Source organism: Athene noctua, chromosome 2, assembly GCF_965140245.1.
Source record: "Athene noctua chromosome 2, bAthNoc1.hap1.1, whole genome shotgun sequence".
Classification (NCBI taxonomy): Eukaryota; Metazoa; Chordata; class Aves; order Strigiformes; family Strigidae; genus Athene; species Athene noctua.
This window is the reverse complement of record NC_134038.1, coordinates 149667217-149693040: the sequence shown is the minus strand read 5'-3', so window position 1 is coordinate 149693040 and position 25824 is coordinate 149667217. Positions and strand designations below refer to the sequence as shown.

At 42.1% G+C, this 25824-nt stretch overlaps 1 protein-coding gene across 1 annotated transcript in view; it reads right to left on the bottom strand.

The window, feature by feature from the left end:
• SH3BP5 (SH3 domain binding protein 5) overlaps nt 1-25824 on the bottom strand; it is a 54215-nt gene that overhangs the window by 18009 nt on the left and 10382 nt on the right. Inside the window, exons 3-4 of the mRNA XM_074900632.1 lie at nt 23731-23859; nt 2036-2200 (exon numbers count right to left, since the gene is read on the bottom strand). Of these exons, the coding sequence (XP_074756733.1) occupies nt 2036-2200; nt 23731-23859 (294 nt within the window). The remainder of the gene's footprint in view (nt 1-2035; nt 2201-23730; nt 23860-25824) is intronic.

The following is a 25824-nucleotide window of genomic DNA, read 5'->3' as shown; positions in this document are numbered from 1 at the left end:
TCACTAATTGCATGCACTGAAACCAGGGAAGTATTCACTCTCCTTCTGAAGAAGTTATAAAACTCAGTCAAGCACTCCAAACAAACTAATGCTAGGTCTGTTCAGTCAGGACTTCTAACAGCATTTTCACTATTCTTGGCTCTGGTCCTAGCCTAAAGACCTCCAGTATGGCCAATGAAAATCATGAGGCAAACTTCCAAAATCTTCAGTACCCTGGAAAGGTGCAGATTGGTGCTTTCTGGGCACAGAGTTTACCCAGACTATTTTAAGCACCAGGAAGAGTTGGGTAACACACTTTCCATTCAAGGAGCCATCAGCTGCTCTATACAATCCAGTCTGTGCCTAGGAGATTTTATAAGTGCAGCAAATAAATCGAAGGTTCCTATTTGCTGTTCAGCTGTAACCATCAGAGACATTATAGTTTGAATCAGTTCCCTGACAAGCAGATATTCCACATTCAGTGATGTTATATATCAACGCCACCAGCACGACTCAACCAAGCACTGTCAGCAGCCATCTTCTGCTCTAAATCACTGGGTTTGCCCATCTGAGGTGTACTCCTCTCACAGACGGTCAGGGAAGGATTAAGGGTTGTAGAAGGATACAGGGATCCCCTTGAAATATCCAAGGAAAAGAGGAATCCATTTGAACTCTTAAAATTGCTAGCATTTCTTTTCTCACCTACACCAACACAAATTTTCACAATGCCTGCTAGAGGCAAGTGGCTGATACATGGTTGCTGTCACTCTCCACCAGATCTCAGCAGTTTAGCAGTCAGGAGCTCTAAGTGACTCCCTAGATGCTTGAGTTTTCTCTCTGTTCTGAGAATCAAAAATTGTGTATGCATTTCTGGACTTCACTCATATTGAAAAGGGATAACAACAACTAGGGAAAATGACAGCTGCTGGTGTCCTGGTGCACATGCATTGCAAAGGTGGGACTCCCTTCAGAAGAACGCCTAGGCTACTAGAGGTGAAAATACCTAATGATGACTGGGACAACACAAACAATACCCTGGAGTTTGTTTTCTCTTTTTTAATATATACCAGGTTTTCCATCTCTCCCCTACACACAGCCAACACCCTTTTTGTTCCCTGTTTCTTCATCAGACAGCTGGTTTTTACAATTCACTCAGAAATAGAGGCTTTCTTGTAACTGAGGAGCTTCTGCAGCAGAATAAAGCTACAGTATGGAGGACTGCAAGACAATACGAATATTATATGGCATGTTAGCATATTTGGAATAGCAAGTTCAGCTTCACTGGCATATTAAGGGAACTCAGAACAAAGGTTTTTAACCAGGTTTTGATTCTTTCATGTTAAAAAAAGATCTTTTCTGCCTTTTCTTTTTTTTTAACAGACAGGAAAAAAGAGACACAGCAAATGACAGGAAAATTCTTTTTGACAGTTTCTAAAATGATTATCTCCTTTCATTGTTAGATGGTGCATCCCTTTTGTAGATTTAAAAAGACTCTACAAAGGAGGTAAGACCTTGTCTAAATTTGAAAGTTAATTCAAGATAGAGCAGTATGCCAGCTTAAAATGAAACACACATTTTTGAGTAATTCTACTTTCAAACACATGTTTCCGAAGCAAAGTGCCTTGTTCAACTTACTTCTAAGTACTAAGAACAGGTTATACTTAAAATTGGTACATGTCCCTGTTTTTTCAGAGTAAGAGTTTCCACAACACATGTATTCAGCAATAGCCATCCCTATGCAATTATTCTGGCATAAGTCCAAATGCAGATATGCCTTAAGACATTGTTTATCCTATTATATAGATGTTTTGGGTTTTTTCTTTAGAGAGCTACTTCAGTAGCTACACTGGCACAGCCAGATAGAGAACTACAGTTGTCCCATTAGTGGCCCAAATCATTTAACCTTAAGTGTCACAATTTTTGGTGGCTTCTTTTCATTCTACATGTCATGTATCTGGACTGATACAAAAATATGGCCTTTCAAAAACTAAGCGTCATACACCACAGGAGAACACAAAATATGGAAGAGGCAGATGCTGGAGCAAGTTTGTATTACCCTCTGAGTAGCATGGTTGAGCATCTCTTGCCAAGCAGAATCAAACTGACGTTTGTCATCTTCCAGTAGCCTCTGCTCAGCAAGTGAAATGGTCTCTTTTGCAGCACGCAGCACTTCAGTGGCCCTCTGAAAATCCTGAGTCGCCCTCTGAGCTTCCAGCTGTGCCTAAAAAAAAGGAGAAGTTGGGATCAGAGACAAAGGAACGCTCACACTCTCGTTTAGAAGATCTACCACACTAATCCCAGGACTTTAAAACCACCACACCAGCCTCACTGTTTCCCAACCTTTTACTTGGAAGTGACACATATTTCCTCACTGGAGTTAAGTACTGCTAAGACAGCAGTTCCCACCCAAACAGGTAATTTGCAAAGAACTGTCTCACAGTGTTGGTAGTCAAAAAAACCACAGCTGATGGCCTACAAATAAGCACCTGACCCAGAGATAAATATCTTATACAGGTTTAATCACTGAGAAACAAACCAAAAGAAAACGCAATAGCAAACTTGTAGCATGTCAAGAATACATTGAGAACGGCACTCCCTGAGTTTAGTCAGGGTGGATTTTTATCTGGTGCACCATTAATCACACTGAGGAAATGTTTTGGAAATAATACATTGCTATAAAACATAAACAAGTTTTCTGAGAAGGTGGCTGCTAACTCTTTGGGTCTTCTACTTTACTATCACTGGGACACAACTGGTGCAGCAAGTCCCCAGTACACAGACACAAAGGTACCCAAGGGCACTTACAATGCATGTAAAACACAAATAAAGGCCCTGATATGTGCTTTGGAGACTGCTGCTTCTTTTCAGGAAAATAACACAAAGTTTAAGCTTGAAGGAGGCACTTTCAAGTGTCTGCATGGAAGCAGAGAACAGGGTCGTCTGGTGAACAATATGGTTCTTGCTGTGAGAGCAAAGACTCCTCCAAAACAACATACAACCTTCCCAAAGCAAGCACATCTTAGAAGCCATCTAATCAATAAACTGTGATCTCTCATTCTGGACCAAAAAAAGTTCTCCAAGACACTGCATTTACAGACCTTCAGCTCTCCTGAAGGTTTTAACAAGGTCCTCATGATATCCAAATCCCACTCTGAACAGTCCTCACGTAAAATGCTCACGTCCCATCTTGCACCACCTCCATTTTTCACAGCTGAGCATCAGTTCTCCAGGTTCCCTAACACAGCAGCAAGCCCTTGCCTATTCAGCCCAAAAAGAGAGAGCAGCCAATAAAGCAGAAATAATTACAATCATGCTGCAGGTTTCAGTAGTACCATGGTGACAAAAGTCATCACAGAGTTCAGCAGTCTGTAGTGGTTCACTTTATTACCTGTGAAAAGTCTTAAATGTTCAAAAGAAGTGACTCTGCAACGAACAGACAAAGAATATCCATAAGCAAGTTACTGGTGTTGACTCAGTTTTGGTTGGTTTGTTTGCTGTTTTTTTAAGAAGATAGAGGTATCCTCTTGTTTTATGTTTATCACGGAATGACTAGCAATTTTAACATTCAGACTTTCAAATATGCAGGTTTCCCATTGTTTTCTCTCATCAGAAATTTTTAATTTCCGAAGCTTTTGTGTTCATTTGCTGTCTCTTAACTATAGCAGGACTTTACTGCCCCAGAGCCCTTGCGAGGTTGATGCACAAATACCTTGTTGAGCTCAAAAGTAAAATCTTTACCTGAACTTTTCTATATTACGTATTTTATAAACTTCTATTTAAAGTAGTATTTTTGAGTTGTTTCACACTGAAACAGCACCCTTCAAATGTAAGCTTCACATTCAATTAATTGAACTGTGTGGACAGTTTTTGTTTACACTTCAATGATTTTTGTAAAAATAAACTGGAATTACCCAGTTTATATGTATGGGAAATGTCTTTGACCAGACATGACTGACAGAAAAGAATAATGAGAAAAAATTTACATGTTATGATATCCAGAGGAGGAGTCTGAGGCTGAAACAGGGGAAAGGACTCTGACATACAGAATACTAAATTGAGGAAGATGAAGTCTTATGAATAAAGGAAGAGGTTTTAGTGTGAAGAAATGGTGGTCACTTGGGAAGTGGCTAAAAATCCCAGATATAAGATGGGAACTAAGTAGAACAATGGTAGATTTCTCCAGCAAACAGCTGGCTACACCTCTTCAACACCAGCTGCATCAAATACCTTCACACTTAAGACACCACAGCTATTTGTAAAGATAATTGAAGAAACCCTTCTCTCCCTGCCCTGTGGCAGGGGAGATGGACTCCTAATTTAAACACAGATCTCAAAAGGAAATAAAGCACACCAAGTTTCCTTCAATGTCCTGAAATAGCAGCAAGCTCTTCTTACTTCCTTCCCACTACAACACAGAGGTACTTCACCCCAGTGTTCATGGAAAAACAGGAGTTATGTGTCAGAGGTCCTTCAGTCCAAGCTGGGGAGGGAAATCAAACTCATCACAATCAGTGCAGTGATTTCCTTCCAACCAAGGTCCTTGATGCACTTCCTTCTGAAGTGGCTGCTGGTGTTTTCCACAGAAGAGAAATTCATCTAACCATGCCCTTTGCTGCTTTCAGGCACCCTGCACCACATCACTCTGTCTAAAGCCTTTGTGAAGAGTCAGGGCACTAAAGTGTTAATTTCCATGCAGGGCTGCACAATGCAAAGCAGCACAGATCTTTGGGCCAATATTAGTGGATAAACATCATTCTGGTGTAAATTCATGGTTAATACGGTCTCGTAGAAAGTTTAAGAAAAAAATCCCACACATTACTTCTCCTCACGACCCCAGTCACCAGCTGCCTTAACAACATTTTATAAATTCAGAATAAGCCTGACTAAAGAATAATTTAGCCACTAACCTAAACCATGGTAACCACCAAGCACAGGAAGTCCATCTGAGGATCTTTAAACAAGGCTCACCCAAAGCTTCCAACAAATGATACAACAACAAGCCTGAATCTTAGTTCCCAAACTATCCTCTGCTGAATTCACAACTTTTTTCTTCCACTAAGTTTGAGCTATGCTATTAACAGGATCAAATGCAAATAAAAGCCAACAATTTTCCATAAAAATAGTTTGAGATGGAATTTTTAAAAGTGAAATAGAATGCAAGACTCCAGTAAGAGCCTGCACCAAGTACTGCAAAACAGTGCTGCGGATGTTGGGAAGAGAAGAAGGGCTGATTTTCATGGAAGACCTTCCGAGAGGAGACCAGGTCCCAGTAACTTCCAGGCAATAAGGCTGTCAAAGCCTAGCCCCAGCAAAGGCTTCAGCTCCACGGCTGCGCCACTGCAGGAGTGGGCCTGCCTGCACAAGAAACAACTTAGAAACACAGGAAAATGGCGTGGTGACCCATTCCTAGCACAGGCAGAACCGCACCAGCAAGTAACTGCTTTCGAAACTCTAGTAAAACCAGATCCCAAGGGCAATGCAAGCACAGGAGAAGTACAGATTTCTCACTGTAACTGCATCAGCACTTGAAAGTTTCTGTTGGCACAGATACCCTGGTCAGAGATCAACACAACTAAGCCAGCAAAATGTCTGCAGAGCATTAGGAGCAGAGTTACTAAATCTCCATGGAAAACAACATTTAGTGGTAGCTTGCAGTACTAGTAGCTCTTCTGATGAAGCCTCTAAAGCATAACTGGCTGCACAGCAGGAAAATGTTATGATAAGAAAACCAGAAGCTAAGTTTACAATTCAGCTAAATTTCTGCTCGCACCTGGACCTGTAAGACACTTAGAGCTGAAGCTGCTACCAAGTAGGCCCATAACTCTGGCCACGTTCAATTTCCTGCCCCACAACTGCATGGGCAGATGGAAAACTGAAACAAAAGTGTATATACTCTCTCCCAGCTGCATTTATTGAATGCTACTCTGCAACAGCAGTTTGGAAACACTGTTTTGGAACACAAAATGGGTTTTGGTTTAAGCAAAAGAGTTCGTCCAAATAGCAATTTAGCTTCAACAGTTATCTGAAGTCAGTCTACAGTCTTTTATTTTAAGCATCTTACTGAAAGCCTGGGAAAGAAAAAAGACAAATGCTTAGGTAAAGAATGACACATTTGTCATTACAGAAACATCAACAGGTTTGTGGTTTTGCCAATGTGAAAGAGGATACTCAAACACTTTTTAGTTAGTATAGTTACTCAGTAATTAGCCTTCATTTAAAACTCCCTGCAGCACGTACGAGGTGTTCTGCACCATCACTGACAGATTGCTCTCACGCTCTCAGTCTCAAGCCTGCAGGTCATTCAGTTTGATGGAACAGAGAGTAGCCCTGTTCTTTACGTACTTTTAAAACCATAGAGAAAAACAGAAGCTCACGTCTCCATCCAAGCTCCTGACACTGCGTATGGATTTCTTCATTTTAGACAGTGGCTGTTTCTCTCAAGAGACCAGAATTCAAAATTCAAATGAATGACTAAAAACTAGGTTATTTTGCTTTTAATCACAAAATTATGTTCGAGTTGAGAGAGGTTTAGCTTTGGGGTAGCATTAGGAAAAGTATACTAGAGATGAGGACAAAAATCTCCAAGGGAGGCTGGGGACAAATGGGATGTCAACTTTCTGCCTGTCACCCATATTGCTGGAGCTAGATGGAGTCTACCCGACATTAAAGTGAGCATCTCTTTCAAAAAAGTCAGAAGGAGCTATGCCAGTAAAATCCTTTATTAAAAACAAAACGAGAAAGTGTTGAGACCTTAGGATCTGGAGAACCTGTGCCCAACTAGTTGCCAGTGAGGAGGAGCTCATTGTTCCTATCCATTGGTACTTTCTGCCAGGAAACTCAACCAAACATCCTCTCCGCTGCAGACCCTTCCCCTATTAGCATAGCACGTAAAATAGGACGCCATGAGAAATGCAATTAAGCAGCCACAGGGATCTCAGCTAAGGAGAATCCCACCATCACAGCAGTCTCTGTCACACGCCATACGCACAGAGCACCAACTCTTTCTGCCACTGCATTCATCCCTCCTCTGCAACTCAGTACTCTGCAAGCACCCTGTCACGAACAAGTCTCCCACAACAGTAAAACCCTTCCCTACAACAAGCAGCAGCACGCCCAAGAGTCCTGCTCTGCCCACTCAGCTCCCTCCTCTCTACCTCTCCCTGTGGCTGAGAGCTTCCTCTTTGCCACTATCCATCCACCCTGTGCTCCTCTGCACAGGTGACCTCCTCACCAGGCTCATCCACTGCTGACCTCCCTCCCTGGATCCAATACGCACAGCCCCGAACTTCCCAACCTGCTCCCAAAGACCCAGAGGTGACACACAGTAGCAGTGCTCGCAGAAGCAAATGGAGCTATGCGATATAAAATATGTCAACTTTTAAAAGAAAGAATGATGTAAAGTTAAAGGGGTACTGACAAGGTTCATAATTGCAAGCTATTAATGTATTGCTGAAAGGAGCTCAGGCCTGAAAAATCCCTTGGTGGTGGGATAAAAGCTGCACCCTCATGGGCAATCCTCTGCTTAGCCTACACAGGGCCTTTCACAGAAGGGAATCACGCACGACAGCTGGATTAAGTTGTTAGCTAAAGATAGTGATGAAAACAAAAAAGCTAGGCCACGGCAAGATAATAGAAGAAAACAAAACCAGGCACTTTTTAAAATGCAGTCATTCTTCTGGAATTGGCAGCAGCATACAGACAGATTTTCAGGCTAGCACAGACACATCTGCTTGTCCACTTTCAAAGCAAAAAACCCTGTACTCTTTAATTAGTCCATACAATTTTCTGTTTAGTCCATGTATCTTTTGTTGCCCCAATCCCCCTTTGTAGCCAGACCCCTTGCCCAGCTGACATAATAGAGAATTTTTCCCACCCTACCTACCCTTGAATCTTCTGCCTTAACATCAAAACATATACTTCTCTTCCTTGTTTCATCTTATCTCCAATTTTTGTTTTTGACTACCTATAGTGATATTTGCACAATATCACTGATGCCAAAACACGGTGCAACACAGCTATAGCATTCCTCCAAGGTTAGCTGACATCTAATATACCACGGTAGGTACTGCTCAGCCTCTGACCCATGAGCACATGTGCACACAGCTAACAGCCAAGCCAGGCTGCCAAAAATAGATTCAGAGGGTACTTTTTCTGGGGCTACAGAATTTCTCTCCTCAGCCAGCCCCCCCTCACCAGATGACCAGCCCACAATTGTTGAAAAATTAATGAAAAGGTCATTGCTAACACAACCAGCAAATTCCCCATTAGAAATGGCAGTCAAAGATCAGTTAATTTTCAAGTATTTACAAAATTGGCTTCTCATTTATCCAGGTGAACCTATCTCATCCTGCTCTGCCAAGGCCTTGACACCCACTTTACTTCAGCATCTCTGCATTATTGCCAGTAGAAGGCATGAACAATCCCCTTTTGTCAAAATCACTGTAAGATGGAGCGTGAAGGGAACACACAGCTGCTGCTCAGAACAAGGCATCAGCACACCACGTGCTGGCCCAAGGCCTTTGCTCTAAAAGACGCTTGTTTGTTACTGTGAAACCAATGTCTCTCCCACTCATTAATCTTTAAAACAATAGTTGAATTGCTACCAGCAAACACGTACTTGCTTACTACCAAATAGATAATGATTAACTGTGTTCCAGGCACACTCCTCAGAAGGAAGCAAGTTTCAGATGTTTTCATTCAGGCCCCCTCTCATTCTTTTAACAACATCCCACGGTTAATTTGCCGTGCAAAGTACAACAGGGAACATGTTTTAAAACAGGAACTTTCCTCCATCAGTCGCCCACCAGAGTTGCCGTAGCACTGTCTGTCTTCAGGGATCCAATAGCAGTGACTGCACTGCAGCATCCTGCACAAGCTTCTGGCAGAGATGAGGACAACAGGATCACCACCCATTGACCACGGCATACGTGTCTTGCCCACCACTACAGTGGACTCAGTAATTCAGAAGCCTAGAAGGTAAAAGCAGTTAAGTGCTCGCTGCAGCATTCACAGTAACTAGCCATTGAGCACTGCTATTTTTGGCTGCAGTTTTCCTCAAACTGTTTCAATGCAGCTGGCAGCCAGTAACAAGAGGAGCATCCCAGATGTCAACACAAGGGTCCATAATGCTCAATATCCTAATAACAATCATGATACTGGCACAGCTGCACCCCCAGCAAATCTGCAGATGATACTAAGGTAGAGGAGGTGGTTGAAAAGGCAAATGGCAGAACCTCAACCCAGATAGATCTTGTGAAACTCCACTGGGCCAAGAGAAACCCCACAAGGTTCAACAAGAAGTGTGGAGTCCTGCACCTGGGGTGGAATAATCCCATGATCAGCACAGATGGGAAGATCAGCTTTGCCAAAAAGGACCTGTGCATTACAACGGGCACCAGGCTGAAAAAGCTGAAAAGGTGCACTTATTGCTATGAGGCAAACCATGTCCTGGGCTACATTAAGAGGGCCACAGCTGGCCAATCATGATAAGTTATCTTTCCTCCTGACTTAGTGCTGGTGAGGTTGCACACTGAATACTACATCCAGGCCCCCCCCCCAATTCAACAGGGATGTCAAGACAGGGTCTAGAGGCCTACAAGGAGTGCTGAAGAATATGGGATTTTTTAGTCTGGCAAGGAGGAGACTAAGGAGTAATCTAATCAGCTGCCAGCTAAAGTCTGAAGGGAAAATGCAAAAATGACAAACAAATGCTTCTCAGCAGTATTGGATGATGCAACGTGGAGCAACAGCCACAGACAGTAGCTTGGAAGTTCAAGTTGCACATTAAAAAAAGTCTTTCTTACCAAGAAGGCAGTGTGACCCACAGACAGGTCATAAATTTCAATCTCTAGAGGTTTTCAAGACTTGGCAAAGCCATTGTTGATGCAATCCAGCAACAGTGACAGTTCTGCTTTGATCAGGAGGTTGGGATCAAAATGACCTTCAGAGGTCCTGCACAACCAGCATTTCTATCAAATACCACATTTATTTCTTAGTTCCTCAAAAACAAAGAACATAGCTGCAAAAAATTTGCAGTGATGCTGAATATTCTTCCTGGATTCTCAGACACATACATTTAATTTGAATAATCAGACTACTGGTGCAGTTGGGGAGTGGGGGGGTTGGTTTGCCTTTTTTAAGGACCATGACCTTCCTTTCCCCTCTCCCCACAGACTAAAAACTCCATGCCAAACCAGAACTGAGATATAGCAGGAAAGGATTTCTGTTTTTTTACTACAGGTCGTGTACAGATGCTTATAAACAACTTATAAAATCCAAAGCCTTGGGAGTGAGCTCATTTTGGCAGATCTATGAGGCTTTGTGAGCTATATATTAATCTGTGATGACTGCATTACCGACAGAAAAGACAGTCTCTCAAGAGTCTGAAACACCCTTGTATTCTTTAAGCTGTTTACTGAAAAGCCATAAAATTATACATGGGTTAAAATCTGCTTTTTCAAAAGCAGATTTGAAGACTTTTATTTGGGTGGAGAAGGCAAAGGGGAGGAAAAGGTGAAAATAAGCCTTGATAGAGATTTTTGGAGCACAAACCATTTCTTCCCTGCTGCATAACTAATCAAACGTCTGTGGAATACAACAGATGTCCCTTAGTCTCTGCTTTTGATTAGGTGTCTTATTCATGTGCTGTGCTTTTTGGTCTCATCCATGCATCCACCCTTCCTCTTCTAACAGCTTGTTATAGAACTGACCTGACTCCTGGCTCTGTTTTATTTTCCTGGTAAATCTGTACTCTATAAAAAGGACCAGGAAATAAGAGCAGACCTACAAAGCACATTCTGAGAGATATCTAGCTCTGTGCTAAAGTTAGGCAGTATGTGTAACTCCCTTAGACAGGATCACAAGCCATATTCCAAGAGACAGAAAAGTGCAAGGCACAACCAGCAGCTCACTTCATTAGCTACTTCTGTTACCAGCATACAGGCAGTAGGTGTCCTCAAAGACAGAAACCCACCTCCCTTCTTTAGGAGCTATGGAAGGAAATGAGAAAGAAAATATTTAAACATATGATTCCCTTAAACACTATTACAACCAATCCTGGACTGGACTGAAAGTCAGCTGCTGGCTCTTCTCTGTTCTTTGGTGGCTCCCATCTAGGCTGTACACTAGGATCTTGTGAAACTAGGGCAAGAATATAACCACTGATCAGATCACCTCCACTGTGCACTCAGTCATTTGAAACCTAGTGGACTGCTTGCTGGTTTTAACTGATCTAGCTCCTTGCTTCACAGTAGGGAGGTGATGCTCATTTGGGCACAGATCTTGTACAGGAGATACTACACCAAGCCTTTTAGATCTCCCTCATTTTTCATGAGGTGGTTGCAAGATGTTGGTCTGCTTGGAGTTACTCATACTAATTAACAAGTCTATGGCACCAGAATAGGACAAATTGTTCATCCTAATACCATCCAGACACAGCCTTCTTGGGCACTCACTGCATCTGCTTGTTAGTTGTGCACTTGTTTCTGGCCAAAATTATAAAGCTGCTGCCTTCTGGAAGAGGGGACCATAGAATATGTCCAGGTTTTTCTCTTCAAGGTAAAATATCTTATTAAGAGAAAGATATCAAGATAATCCTCCCCCCAATATGCACCTGCAATCTGAGAGCTTTAGTGACTCAGGGAGTCTAGAGTTTACAGCTGGTTGCTAGGTTTACAGAGGCTCTACATGCTCATCATCTGCACCTGACAGCAGCCTCCTTTGCTGAAATCAAATATAGAAGCAAGGAACAAACTCCCACAAATATACGGTGCAAAACTTACACCACCTGCATTAGTGGATTTTGCTAATTATCCAAGATAATAAACATTCAGCACACACAGATGCAGCAGATAACGTTCAGAAGAAACACCAGATCGTTGCCTCACCCAGCTGCCACCAAAGCAGCAAATGTTTGTAAATAGAAGTTTCCAGAGAGCAGGCAAGGGATTGGCAGCCTGATTCTGAAAGCACATTTTGTGCATGCATGCATACCAGCATAAGCAAAGACAAGGTGTGCGGGTAGGAGTTTCGCTTGGGTGATGGTTCTGGACACCTTCTCCCTGTCGCAGAAAGCCTCACACCCACCAGCAACTGCCCATCCTCAACAGCAGGGACATGCTCTGGAAGAAAGGCCCAGGCTGACCTTGTACATCTTTGACTTCATGCTCACAGATACTTTTGAGCCAGCCATTTTCCTAAGTGACCTGTTAAAGATAATTAATCTACTGACCCTCCAAAATTTTTCCTAGTGGAATTATACAACTCCACCGGACTTGTGAATAACAGGCTTGCTTCACTTAAAGGAAAAGGTTGGGGGCGGTGTCCTGGACAAATGAAGGGCTAAGTCCATTCCTTGAAGGAAAAAGTTTAGTTAGGAACAGACAGAACTTTAATTCCACTTCACAAGCACCCTTTAAAGTGAAAAAACCCAAACATGAGAAGCAGACACAGCTAAAAGAGGTGAACACTTCTTCCACATCCTGATAGCAAAATTTATTTTCTAACAGCACAACTACAAGTTTGCAACAATTAAAAGAGATTTTTCTTACAGAAACTGAGTCAGTGCAGAGCTGTTTCCACACAAGCTACAGAGAAATTAAACTCTTTTAGAGTCTTGTTTCTTTTCCAGCAAGAACAGACAAGAGCTCATAAATTCATACTGTTTTACTAGAAGTCATAACGAAACACACCCAGAAGGCAGTAACCAACCTCCACATCAGATCTGTTTTGGCAGCAGCATGAGCATTTATCACATCATAATAAACTCCCACCTATTTAGACCACTGTACACAAAGATTGGGGTGGCTAAATGACTTCCCAAAATTGCAAGACTTGTGCTACCTTCAGCAGTCATCCCTGAGCAATTACCATGCAAAACAGGTACATAGGATATCACCCTGACCTCAAGTCACCCAGGCTCAAGTGCCAGCTACTATTTTTAACAGATGATCCCGTCAGTGGCTTACAATCTCTTAAAATAGCCTTTACTAGTGGCCTGAAAATATTGGGAGCGGAAACAGTAAAAGAGAACAAAGAAAGGCAATCCTGCCTTTAATTTTTTTTTTTTTTTTAAATGCTGTAGATTTGCCTTTTGGCAATGTGCAAAGGAACCCACAATCTAAATCTCTTGGGCTTTTCCAAATTGAAGAGGATGCAAAATTATGTTAATCAAATCTTCAGACAATAGCAAAGGAAAAAGGAATTAACCTCTATTTTCTCATCCCACCAGTAAGAACTACTTACAACTTCCCACCAGTTCCAGCATCTGCCATTGCATCTGCGGCTAAGCCAGACACCTGTATCACTTCTTTCTGCCTAAACCAGCTGACATCTAATGAAAAACCCCAGACTTTCCTGCCATAGCCCTCTCCTTGTTACTTCAAAGAATGGAGGGCATTTCTACACCAACTTACCCCAGTATTCCAGTATTTCAGACTTACTTGCGCAACAGTTCTAGTATTTCACAACAAAAAAAGAAGAGGAAAAAACATTCTTGAAGGGTATGGAAAATAATTAGGTCATTGCATTCTTGAAATTAATGGAGCAGAGGTGAAGAGCTAGCTGGCTTTGTATCGCTGCCATCCAGAACAGCAAAGAACTGATGGATGCTTTGTGAGGTGGAGAAAGCAGGAGAAAGAGACACCAAAAAAGAGAGAGTGATTTTTTTCATGTCTCCTAGATAAATTCTTCAAAACACTTAGTTGAAAAGAATATTTTCTTCTACTTCTGAAAAGAAAAGCAGAAGAGGGAAGAACCTGTAATTTACAGTGCACAGCTAACAAATTTAAATAACGGAGCCCTGCAAGGCACGTCTACTAATGATGTGAAGACCAATTACACTTTTAGCTTATACAAACTAAGCATCCATCAAGAGAATAGTCCTCACACAAAATGAAAATGTAGGATGTACAAATACCAACCTAAAATAACCAGGCCCATTCCCTGAGGCATAGAGAGCACAGAAAGACACAGGTCACCTAATGTTTAGAGGGGACACATTCACGTGCAGAATTTATTGCTACAGGTATTTCAACAACCAAGTGGCTAAAATTTAGTTCCTACTATCCAAAGGTGCCAAGAACACAGTATTTGCAGATGGTGTTGCTACAGATGCCACGTAATCTGCAGGAAATAACAGAGCACTAAATATGAATCAGGTAAGGATTTTTTTCAGTTCATCATCTGCGGAGTAGCAGCTGCTAGTGTTCCCAAACACAGGGCAGATTTCCAGCTGCTCAGGATTAAGAGGGTAGAAACCTGCCAGTCACACTGACCTACTATCCTGCATTAGCAGGATTGATGGGAAGACAAACATGTTCAGGAGCTTTCCTTCACAGATCAGATCTTTGGCAAAACTTTCCAAATCTAACCAGGCAACATCTGTTTTCTCAGCAGTTTAAGGACAGCTAGTTTGAGATACTCTAACAACACACTACTCAACCAGATGACAGAGCCAGAACACAAATGTAAAATTGAGGTCTTAAACTTTAAGTAAATAAATAACAATACTAATAAATCAGGCAGGCAAAACCCAGCTGCTTGACCCAGGTAAGTCTCCCTGAACTCTCTGCTTCCTAGACTTCATCACAACTTTGGCCTGAAGGAAAATGCAACAAAACCATAATGCAAGACTTAAAATACAGTTTTCAGGTTTTAAGCATTCAGCTGGAGCAAACAGAACACACCAAGCACAAGCTCCACCTGGCAGCAGTGAAACACTGAGCCACGTGTACCTGAACGCAGGGTAGCAACTCCTGCACACTACTCACAGGGTTTCAATCACAACTGTACAAACATGACAAGAGTCCACAAGAGGCACTCCATCAAGTTTTCAGTGTGGCAAAACATTTTTCTTTACTTAACCCAAAGTGCATCCTACTTTAGAAATAAAGCTTACAAAACTTGGTGGATTCCCTGGTGGAAATCCAGGAAGTGACTCTTCACCCCCAGTATTAAAATTACTGATGTCAAATTCACTTGCTTGGCTTATTTCCCTTTCAGTTGGGTGCCTGGCCCCACAGTCAGCCACGCATAATGTAGAAAAGGATATGAATATACTGAGAACGCCCCTGCGATCACAGCAATGGGAACTACACATTTCACAAGAGGACTGACGTCACATTGACATGGTTTCCCCAAGGTTTAATAATGTGTTTCGTAACAAAAAAAAAAAATGAAAGAGTTGGTGGGAAGAAGGGGTTCAGGTCTAGAGCATGTCCACAAGGAGCAGAAAGGGAAAGGGGACACACAAAACTTCTCAGGCCATCAGGTACAATCCACAGCCTCCATGCTTCATCCTGGCAGGCACCACTTCTTGCCTTAACATTTCTTTATAGCGCTGGGCTCCCCAGTTTCCCACACGGCAAATTCCATGTCTCCTTCCCTTTAGAGCACCCCAGCCATCTCTCTTCCCAGGCAAGGCTTGTGCTGCCTCCCTGCCTCTGTCCTGCACGTGGCCGTCCCCAGTGCTAACCAAGGCCATCACATCAGCCTCCACGCCACGGACAAGTCTCTCAACCACCAACAGGTAAGTCCCAGTTTGGTAAGGGAGCTGCTCCCCTGCCACTGAGCAGCCTCTCCACCCCACCAGCTTAAGTAATCTAAAACCAAATCACAGCCATTTCTGCATGGTTAATTTACACACCCGGGGAGCAAGCTGCTTCTCACACCATTCACCCCACCTTCCTAAACCAGAAATCATTACCTCCTCTATTCTTACACTACTGTGAGGCTCCCCAAGAGCCACCAGGGCAGCATATTCAATTAAAAGGGCAAACTATTGGCACAGGCAGACGAAAACTAACATAACCTATATTACCAGCCTAGACTGATCATTGCAAATGGCTGGAGGAGCAACATCCATATATAATAGGTATAATAATACCTTCTACTGGCTCCACCACCACAAACATGAGTGGAAATGCTCTTAGGAGCCTATAGCAGTTACTGACCCCATGATGACGGGAGCTGTTCTCATTTGATAAGAGACACTTCTGCACACAGTGTTTTCTAATGCTTTTTCCACATGCAAGATGAACAAACCATAAGAGAGACCAGAATTAACAGTCTATCAGCAGCAGTGCTGCACAGATGATCATTACCAGTGAAAACAGAGCACTGAAATAAAGCCATGGAAAGCAGTCAAGGGTTCTGGGTGTTTGAGTTTTTTCTTAAACAGTTGGAAAGACTTGTAAAAGCTTTGACAAAGTCAGTTTTCAAGTTTCCATATCCTTGCTTTGAAAATGGGAATCCATCAGATAATTTTTGGGTTTCTAAACAGTTAACCAGAAACACTCCTTCAGCCAGGAAGGTCAGTTGGTTGTTCCACTGTAACTGTTCCAATAATTTTGCTTTTTACTAGCTCCATGGCAAGTTGCCAGAGAATAATGCAAGTCTGTCACAGTTCTGCTGACATTTAAATTTTGCTTCTCATGTTCCCTCTCCCTCCACCTTTTTTGCCAAGATAAGCTTACCAGATAATACAAATCAGTCTTAACTCCTTGTTGTCTTAAACAGGAGCATGAGGACTTCAGCTCATAAAAGTAGGATCAAAAAGGAGATTCCTTATGGCATGGCTACCTCCGATATCCTGATGGATAAACACATCTAGTGCCTAGGAACCAGAGGGGAAGACCTGGATAACCACCACTCTTGGATCTGGACCCAGGAACTGTCACCCACACTCAATGCTGCCCTCCTGTCCACAGCAGAGCCAGCTGGTGCTGTGATCTAATTAGCTTTCACTCACTGAGCGAATTTGGATGGGAAACTTGGGTGCTGCAGGAAGCGACACTGGCAAGACCACAGTTTCTAGTTCCTAATTAATTTTTAAGGGTGATTGGCAGTTTTGAACCTCCAAGTTATGTGAATTTAAAAAGCTTTTGTCTCCTGAGTTAAGAAAGTTACCATCTGTAACTTCCCACATTTGCCACACTACTTTCAGACATCTCAAGCTAAACACCTAGAAACTGAGATGCAACAGCCACTTTGGAAAGTTTTGTTCATTTATAGGCACTACAATACCAACTTCTGCAAAGAATGGTATCAGTCTCATCTGCTGAGGAAGTCTTCCAACTAGGTAAGCATGCTTTTATCTGCTTACACCCCTCCCACCTTCATCATCAAGTGGCTCAGTTCCTGTTCTGCAAGATTACAGTGGCTACTTCTTATCCTGATTCACTTTGGATATAAGATTCATCGAACCACTTGATGCAGGATTCATCCGACAACTTTCAAATGGCTAAACAACCCAAGACAAGATGTCTTAACTCCCTCTGCATTTCAGGAGAATGCACCTACCTTAGAAGGCTTTTCACATGCACCTACCTCTCACCACTGACTACAGTCAATGATTAAGGGCTCTAAGTTTTGTGAAGACAGGCACAATGGAGACCCGGGGTCTGAATATCTGAAAGCTTACCCCTAAAAATTCTCTACCCTGTCAGCTGATTTCTTCTAACATATGTGGCAATCCAGTATATTACATGAGAGAAAGATTATTAGTGAGGTCAGGGGAAGGTCTACTACAGAAAAAGTTGCAGTGAATGGGACAGGTTAGCGGTCCTTGCTGAACACAATCTACTTGTCCGTCAACTGCATTTCCTCTCTGGTACACCTAGACTTCAGCAGGGAAGAACCGTTGTACATACTGATTCCAGCTTGTTTTTCCAAGCCTTCTGAGATAAAAGGGTGCTTCTTAAGAAATTATGCCAACAACACAAGAAGAATTAGTTATAAAGCTGAACCAGGAAGAGTGACCCAAGAGGAAGCAGAACATGCATACCCTTCAACATATTGCGCTCTGAACACTTGCTACAGATGGGTCCCTTAGTGAGACATACATATAGATGTGACCTAGCATAGATCTTTTATCTATTTTTGCCTGAAGCAAGTTTTCTGACACTCTTTGGTAAAAGCTAAATGAAGCAGGGGGGGAGGGAGGAGAAAGAGGAATATCACAAAGCAAAACTATGTCCCTCCCAAATAAGCTCAGTACTAAAGCTGAGCAAAGCATCTGCACCTACTCTCAATCTGAGCCAGTACTGGGGTCTAAAACATAACTCCTCACTCTGGGGAAAAAAAAAAAAAAAAAAAAGAGGTCAATGATAGGAGCTAAAGCTTAATTAAAAGCAACACTCCCAGGGTTTTTATTCAGCTTAGGGTCATTATAAATGCATGGATTATTTTATATTTGCGGGGATGGGCGGAAACACATTTTTATCAGATTTTTTTTTTCTGGTAGAAGGAAAGCAGACAGGCAAGTCCTCTGGTTCAGTTTGTCCCTGGGTTCACAAGTGATGACGTACGATAACAGTGTTTTAACGGCACCTCTCACCCAATGACCCCAAAGTGCTTTTACTTCTCTTAGTAAGCTCAGCTTGACAGCAGCTTGACAGCTCTATTTTACATGGCAACTAAGAGAAAGATGAAGTAATTTGTCTACACCATACAGCAGAACAAAATCAGCTCCTACCAGACCAGTGATTTACGCAACAGACCACGCTTGGTTTTGCACAGCATCCTGTCCCAGAGCATGTTGTCGTTAGGGAGGTAACACACTTCTCAGACTCTACCACCTGCTCAGATACTACTGCAGACACTATTGCGTAGGTGCTTTTCAGCCCCAGTCCTGCAAAAAGCTAAGTCAACAGTGGCTTAAGACACTCCTTACCTCAGAAGTTCAAGACCTAAACTGTTGTTTACATTATTAATGTTTCCTGGCAACTTCACCCTTCTTCCCCATTAGCTTTGGGCAAGAAAGTCTAATTCTTTAACTAGTCAACCAGGGAAGTAGATTACTAGCAAAAAAACCAACCCACCACCACCACAAAAACAAACAGACATCAGAAGATTGATCTTCCCAACACTTAGAACCTGGATCACCTTCTGGATTATAGGAATTTCATATTGCTGCAACATGGTCATTGCTTGTGTACAATCCTCCACTATATGCCAAGGTTCTTCCACTGAACATGTGCGTTATGGCATAACTTAAAGAACATGAAAAGACAATATGCCAAACACAAAAAAAGCCCTTGCAGCAGAAATACCTTAAGATTTGATTAAACAGATTTGTATCAAAATGCTCCAAACCAGTAAGGCTTGTCTGCAATCAACACAAAAGGCCCACTAGTCTACCAAATGAGGAATCACAAGGTGATTCTGCCTTGGCAGAAGTTGCATGAAATCTACAGGGGCAAGAATATTAGCCAGCTCTCAATTCAGTCTCAGCAAAAGCTGAATATCACTGCTTTGGTGCCAACAGACAGCATCCTGATTCCCTGCACCACCATCTCAGACGACAAAGCACTCAAATCCTAATGTTGAGGGACCATTGTTCTATTAAAGCAAAGTTTCACCCCGAGATAGGCCAAGCTGAAGCTCTCATCATATGTTAGATAAACAGAACCACAGAATCATTCAGGTTGGAAAAGACCCTTGGGATCATCGAGTCCAACCCTCAGCCTTACTCTGCAAAGTTCTCCCCTACACCATAGCCCCCAACATCTCATCCAAACGACCCTTAAACACCTCCAGGGATGGTGACTCCACCCCCTCCCTAGGCAGCCTATTCTACTGTCTGACCACTTTTTCTCTGAAAAATTTTTTCCTAATGCCCAGTCTGAAACTCCCTGTTGCAGTTTAATGCCATTCCCTCTTGTTCTGTCACTAATTACCTGTGAGAAGAGACCAGCACCAACCTCTCTACAACAAGATGCTACAGGACTTTTGCATGGGAGAGTTAATTTGTTTTGGAATTCACCATCTTCTGGCAACACAGGATTGCACAAGATGGGGATAAGGGTAAGTAAACAAAAGGGCTCAAGGTCCTAATGCTTCTCCAGGGAAGTAACTTGAGTTGTAGACCTGATTTTTGCTGACCCCACATCAGTGCCCTCATACCTTTTTAATGGCATTTATCTTAATAAATGAAACAAGTATTTCCAGAAGATGTTCATGCTGGTGCCAAGTGAAAGTAAGCTCCTTGATATAACTAAATACAGCTTGCATCATGCAAATCATCCTACAGCTGGCATCTTAAATGCAAGTAACTCTGGACAACTCCAGCATTTCTGGCAAAACAGATGTCATTAATTATGCAGGTCTCTGCTCCCAAAAGACTTCAATTTATGGGTCAAATTTTTACTTCCCTTTACTGAGAACAACAAACAAGAATTTACACTTCCCCTTCTAAGTTCTGTCCTGCGTTTTCCCCTTATTGTTTAATTAAAGCTTTTCCAATCACAGAGAACTTTGTGTCTGTGTTTTCAGAGGCAGCTTAATGGCTCTAAAATAACTGTAAGGACAGAAGGAGGAAGACAGTCTTCAAAGGCTAGATGTTATTATCAAGCTGTTCCCATGATTTCTCTACAAGTTTACAAATCAAAGTAAAAAGAATGATGCAGACTAGCACCTAAACATATTCATATTCTGGTACATTCCTCCAGTTTCATATTTCTCTACCCACTTACCCCTTCTCCCTGATTTAATACAGCAAATTTGGTCCCAGTTAAATGGAAATTTTCTAGACTAAATTAAGACTAGAAAAACTCTTCAGGCAGATGCTTTACTAATGATTGGTACCAACACTTCCAATCTCCTGGTTTCCAAATAAATTTGCTTCCTTCAATGTCTTTCTTGGCCCTCACATTTTCTGTTTCAAGATTTTATAAAACAGAGAGCCAAAGGGAAACAGGAGACCATCTTCCAGCTTTGTCTGCTGAGCAGATACAAAGAGGGAGCTCTGTTCCATGACCGGCTCATAACACGAAATGGAAAAAAGTGAAATGAACAGTTAGAAAGGGATCCCTGCTTAAACGAACAAACAAAAATCAAACACAACCATACCCTCCCTCCAAAAAAGGCTATCAAGGAATTAAAAGAAAATTGAGTGTGTAGCAAATTAGCAGATCTGGGATAAGAAGCATTTCAACTTAGCTAATGACAGAACAGATTGAGAGAAAAATATGGTTCTAACAAGCCCAATACCGGAATAGGACCTTAAGTGGTTTGGGGTTTTTTATGCCCTTGCAAAGCACCTTTGAAGCACCATGACTGAATGGATTTCAGTGGCAGCAAAGATGCAGGGATAAAAAAAAAAAATCCATTTTCAGGACATAAGCTGCTGTGAGAGACTACTTGAAACTCCCCAAAATAGGGCCTGAAATGAACAGGCCTGTGAGAAACAAGAACTGAGAAAAACAGCCTGAGAGAGGATGATGGGGGGAGTGGAGGCCCTCCAAGCCAAGGAATGTCTCAAACACTCGCCAGTAACAAAACTACAGTCACAGGGCAGATAGGGTGGAGTCTGGAGCTGATCAGGCTGCCTGGGTAGCACAGGGTGCAGCTGGAGGAGGGAGCCTGTGGAGGCAGGACGGTTCTGCTTTGGTGCATCCGCTAGTTTCAAGGCCCATCTGTCCCATGAATGACCTTTGCTTCATTAACCATGAAATGCATATTAAAGTTGACACCCCTGCTTATGCTAATGAAGATTAACAAGATCATGCTAATTACATCATCCCATGAAACACCTTGCCCCTCCCCAGACATGGGATACGTAGTCAGGTGGATCAACCTAAGGAAGGGACCCAAGGAAAGTGTGTATAAACTGGGGGGGGTGAGGAGTGGAAAACAAACAAAAAAGGAGTGAAATGAAGAGAAGACAACAGATGCACCTTGAACCCTCATTGGCGAGACCAACTCTGGGGCAGTGATCTCTATTTCTACCTCTCTCTTTTCTTTTTTCCCTTTTTCCTTATTATCATTAGGTAACACAAGGCATAATTCATTATACACTTAGTCAATTATCATGTATCCAGTTTGTACATCGTGGAAAATTAATAAATGTTTGGACTTTGAGACTTGTCTCACTGTTGTCCACTCCGTTGGGGGTTTACAAATCAAAGTCACTCATCTCCCTCGTTTGAGTGGGAAATGACAGCTTCCAACTTCAGGACAGAGGACAAAGTTCACTGCTCTCAGTGCCTGATATTACAGTCCTCAGTCATCTGATTTTTTTGTACTGCAGAGTATGCATTTCTACCATTGACTTTTTCAAGTATAACTCTAGAAGCCCTATGCATTCTGTGCTTTACATTGCTATTTATAGTGATAGAAGTATAAGATCACACTTGAGGCTGGATTTGGGAGATTTATTTAAAAAAATTTAAAAGACAAAAATAAAAAAATATTTACTAATTAACCCAACACAAACAATTCTTTGGTCTTTTTTTACTAACTTCCAGCCTTTCTCTAGCTCACTACTGGTTCATCTCTAGCACACAGCAGAGGGCCCATGAGAAGGGATTGCTTTCAGAGCAGTTACAGATGCGTAGTAGATAGCGCGCTTACTGTGCTTTGAAGCAGAGTTTACGTATTTGTCACGCCACTACTAGTCTGAAGGATTAAGCCTAATAGCCCACACACATCATCCCCACTGCCTAAGACAATGGCTCCAAAACAATGCCGTGCAATTTAAAGGATCAGTATGGTCACATATTATCTTGCATGTCACATCCCATCAACCCAGTTCCTGCTTCAGCAGCTTTCAAAGCAATTCATGCCTCCCTTTCCTACACCCTGCTCTGACGATGTATTCTCTTCCCTTCTCTTACCCTGTGAGTTTACTCTACACACACCTACACTACTTTTCTCACCCCTCAACCTCATCCCCTACCCATTTTTACAAACAAAATCCTTCTCCTGTAATTTTTCTATATTTCACACATACTATTCCATCTCTCTTTCACTCTCCCCTTGAACACAGTAGCATCCTGGTTACTCAGCCACAGATGTCACACCATACATCCTTCCAGCCAAGCACAGAAGCAGCAGCTCTAGGCAACCCTTCCCCTGCTTCTGCCTCTCCCTGCCTTGAGAGAAAATAGAAATAGCACCCAGGAACAGCCTCCCCACTGGGGAAAAAATGAAAAGCCTCAGACACCAGCAGAACCCATCACAGACTCCAAGCAGAAAGACTGCCTAAGCCACCACACACTCAACTGTCAGCTCCATTTTCCCTAAGGTGAGAAGCTGCCTGACATCTCCTAAGCTTTCTCATTTCCCCTGCAGCCAGTAGATCACACCCTTACTTACACTCCTCATCCTTCCCTGCCTCAGTCACACAGGCCCCTTCCAAGCCAAAAAAAACTATTTTAGGTGCCTATCAGTAATCAAGTAGTAGTTGGGGCAAGGGAGGTAAGGTCCTGATGACAGTACAGAAAGCAGAGCTCAGTTTCTCCCCAAATCAACACACTTTAGAGCCACTTTTAGCACATTCCTGTTTCAGCACAACCTAATCAACACCAAATCCTGCAGGCTTCCCCAGGTCTGCCCCACTCCAGCCTCCTGCCCAGCAGCTGCCACTTACAGCTGCTTAGCTGCTGAGCATTTTGCTTTAAGAGGAAAAAGCAGATACATGAAGCCTACACTATATTTCATACAATTACAACTACTGATAGTAAAGAATGGGGCTCTGAAAGGCCATTGATAATGAAGGGGAGAACAGAACTAGTCTTTTGCTATTGATAGTTTATCTGCTGTAGCTGTTCCTAGAACTGAAGAACATGTGCAGCTGTCGCTCCAAAGAAACACATTTTTGTCATTGATTCACATGGCTGACATGCAACTCAAGACATAGGCCAGTGTCAGCCAAGTGCATGTGCTTAAGATGCTATTAATAGCAGGAAAGCAATGCAATCAGTGTGTGCTTTCCAACTACCAGCACAAGTTTATAAGACAGAAAGTTCTCACCTGCTTGGCCACCCTCCGAGCTTCCCAGTAAGGTTTAGAGTCTTCTACAGCTTTTCCAATCTTCTTCACCAGTTCATCCAGTTTTACCGTTGCTTCAACCAGCACGGAGCGGAACTTCTGGCGTGCATCCTTCAAAACATTGCAGAAAGGAAAAAAAGGACAAAGACAGATTAGTGCTTTAGAATTTATTTCTGTTTGTTCCTAACTTCAGGTTGTTCTTTAGATTCACGCAAGGGCTGGCACATTCAAAACAGTTACTGGCATTTGGACTAAGCCAGAATTCTTCAGTAGAGGTGATTATGAGAATCCAGAACCACACCTGAAAGCTAGCATGCTGGACATCAAACCTTTGTCTTTCAGAGACAGCTTTTATACGAAGTTCTAGGTGTCACCTCTGGCAGGGTTTCTCAGAGAGAAACAGCTTGTAAATTGCTCACTCAGTGAGGAGGTAAACAGCAGCATAACAGGTTCTGAGAGGGAGTTCAATGGCAGACATCTATCTCATCTAGACGACGCTAGAATGGGGCTAGCAGGCAGGGCAAATCCCCACAGCAGGCTGGCAAATCAGCTGGAATCAGCATCTCCTAAACCTTAGCATGTCACACCCCTAGTACTGTTCCCCCCAGAGACACCATTTCACAATGCAAACGAGGATGGACAGGATCTGCTTTCTGCAGGAAAAATCTGGACACTTCCCACATGGTATATTTTCAAGTCAGCTCCTCTTTCCTTTTATAAAGGCACCCTACTTACTTTAATAGCAGCAATTCCAGGTCTTTGTGGCAGGACTTCCTGCCATAGCCCATTTTGTCAGCTGTGGCTTGTATCAGTGGGTAAGGATGCCTACTTTCCATTTGATTTTTATTATTTACTATGTTTAAGAAAAGTAAATTCCAGCTACTTCCAAATTGGATGAGTTTCCCTCTTTACATGATTAGCTGAAGCAATTACAATATTTTCTCTGCTCTGCTGAAATTTCCACACCTTTAAGCAAAGTGATTCTCATTTTCATCTCAGCATCCAACACAGACTCTAAATCAATGGAATTATTGCAGAGAGATGCAAATCCAGGCTGGGACCTGGCCCAGGATTTAAGGATACCAAGAGCAAGGGCCATGTGAGCTCTCAACAAGTCTTGTAATTCTAATTAGAGAGCAGGATTTACACAGACTGTTGGAATGACATGATTATCAGGAAGCAGCTGGCTTGAAGAAGCGCTCTAATTCAGGAGCTTTTTGTCATTATTGTTGAGGATTTCTAGAATGCACAACTGTTTATTCATTGGAAGAATTAAAATACCTTGGAATCTACCACTATGCTTTCAGAAATGGAAAAAAAAAAATGCAATAATACATTCTTTTTTTTCCAGAAAAAGCAACATACTACAGTAAAAGCTTCTTTTCTTCCTTTTTAGTGCTATCTAAAACCTTAACCAGCATTGGTAATATTTCAGTCCAATGCAAATAGCTTTGGAGTACCTTAGGAATCTAATTTACTCTAAGGAAGTATTCAAAGAGGTAACAAATGCATATGGACTTACTATTTTATTAACTCCAATCCAGTCAATGTCATTTCTTAGTGAAAGCCTGAATTGCATAATTCAAGTAATATGTATCAAGTCAATGATTTTCACAGTGAGAAGAGTTTGAATATTTCCAATTAAAGTACTGGACGATATATGGTTTGCTGCTTAAAATGAGTTTCACAAGTAACTGAAGTAAGACTGCAAGCATGCTGACTATATTGCAAGAAAAATGTTAAATACTGAATTATATTTAACAAAAAAAAATTTCCTACAAGTGCAAGAACAAAATTAAAAAGTCATTTCCAAATGAGCCTGTAGGTTTGTTTTCACTTTCCTTGTGAAAGCTGCAAATTAAGATACTAGTTGTGGAAAGCAAATACTTAAAAGAAAAACATAAATGTATATGCAGTGATTCATCAAAAATATTCGGTTCCCATGTTTGTGAGATAAGCTCTTGGAACAAAGAAACCATCACTACCAAGTCTGTGCTTAGAGACCTACCCCAAAATTCATTCATGTAATAATTATGTACACTCTTGTCTAATAAGAAAAAGAGGACTGGTCTCCAC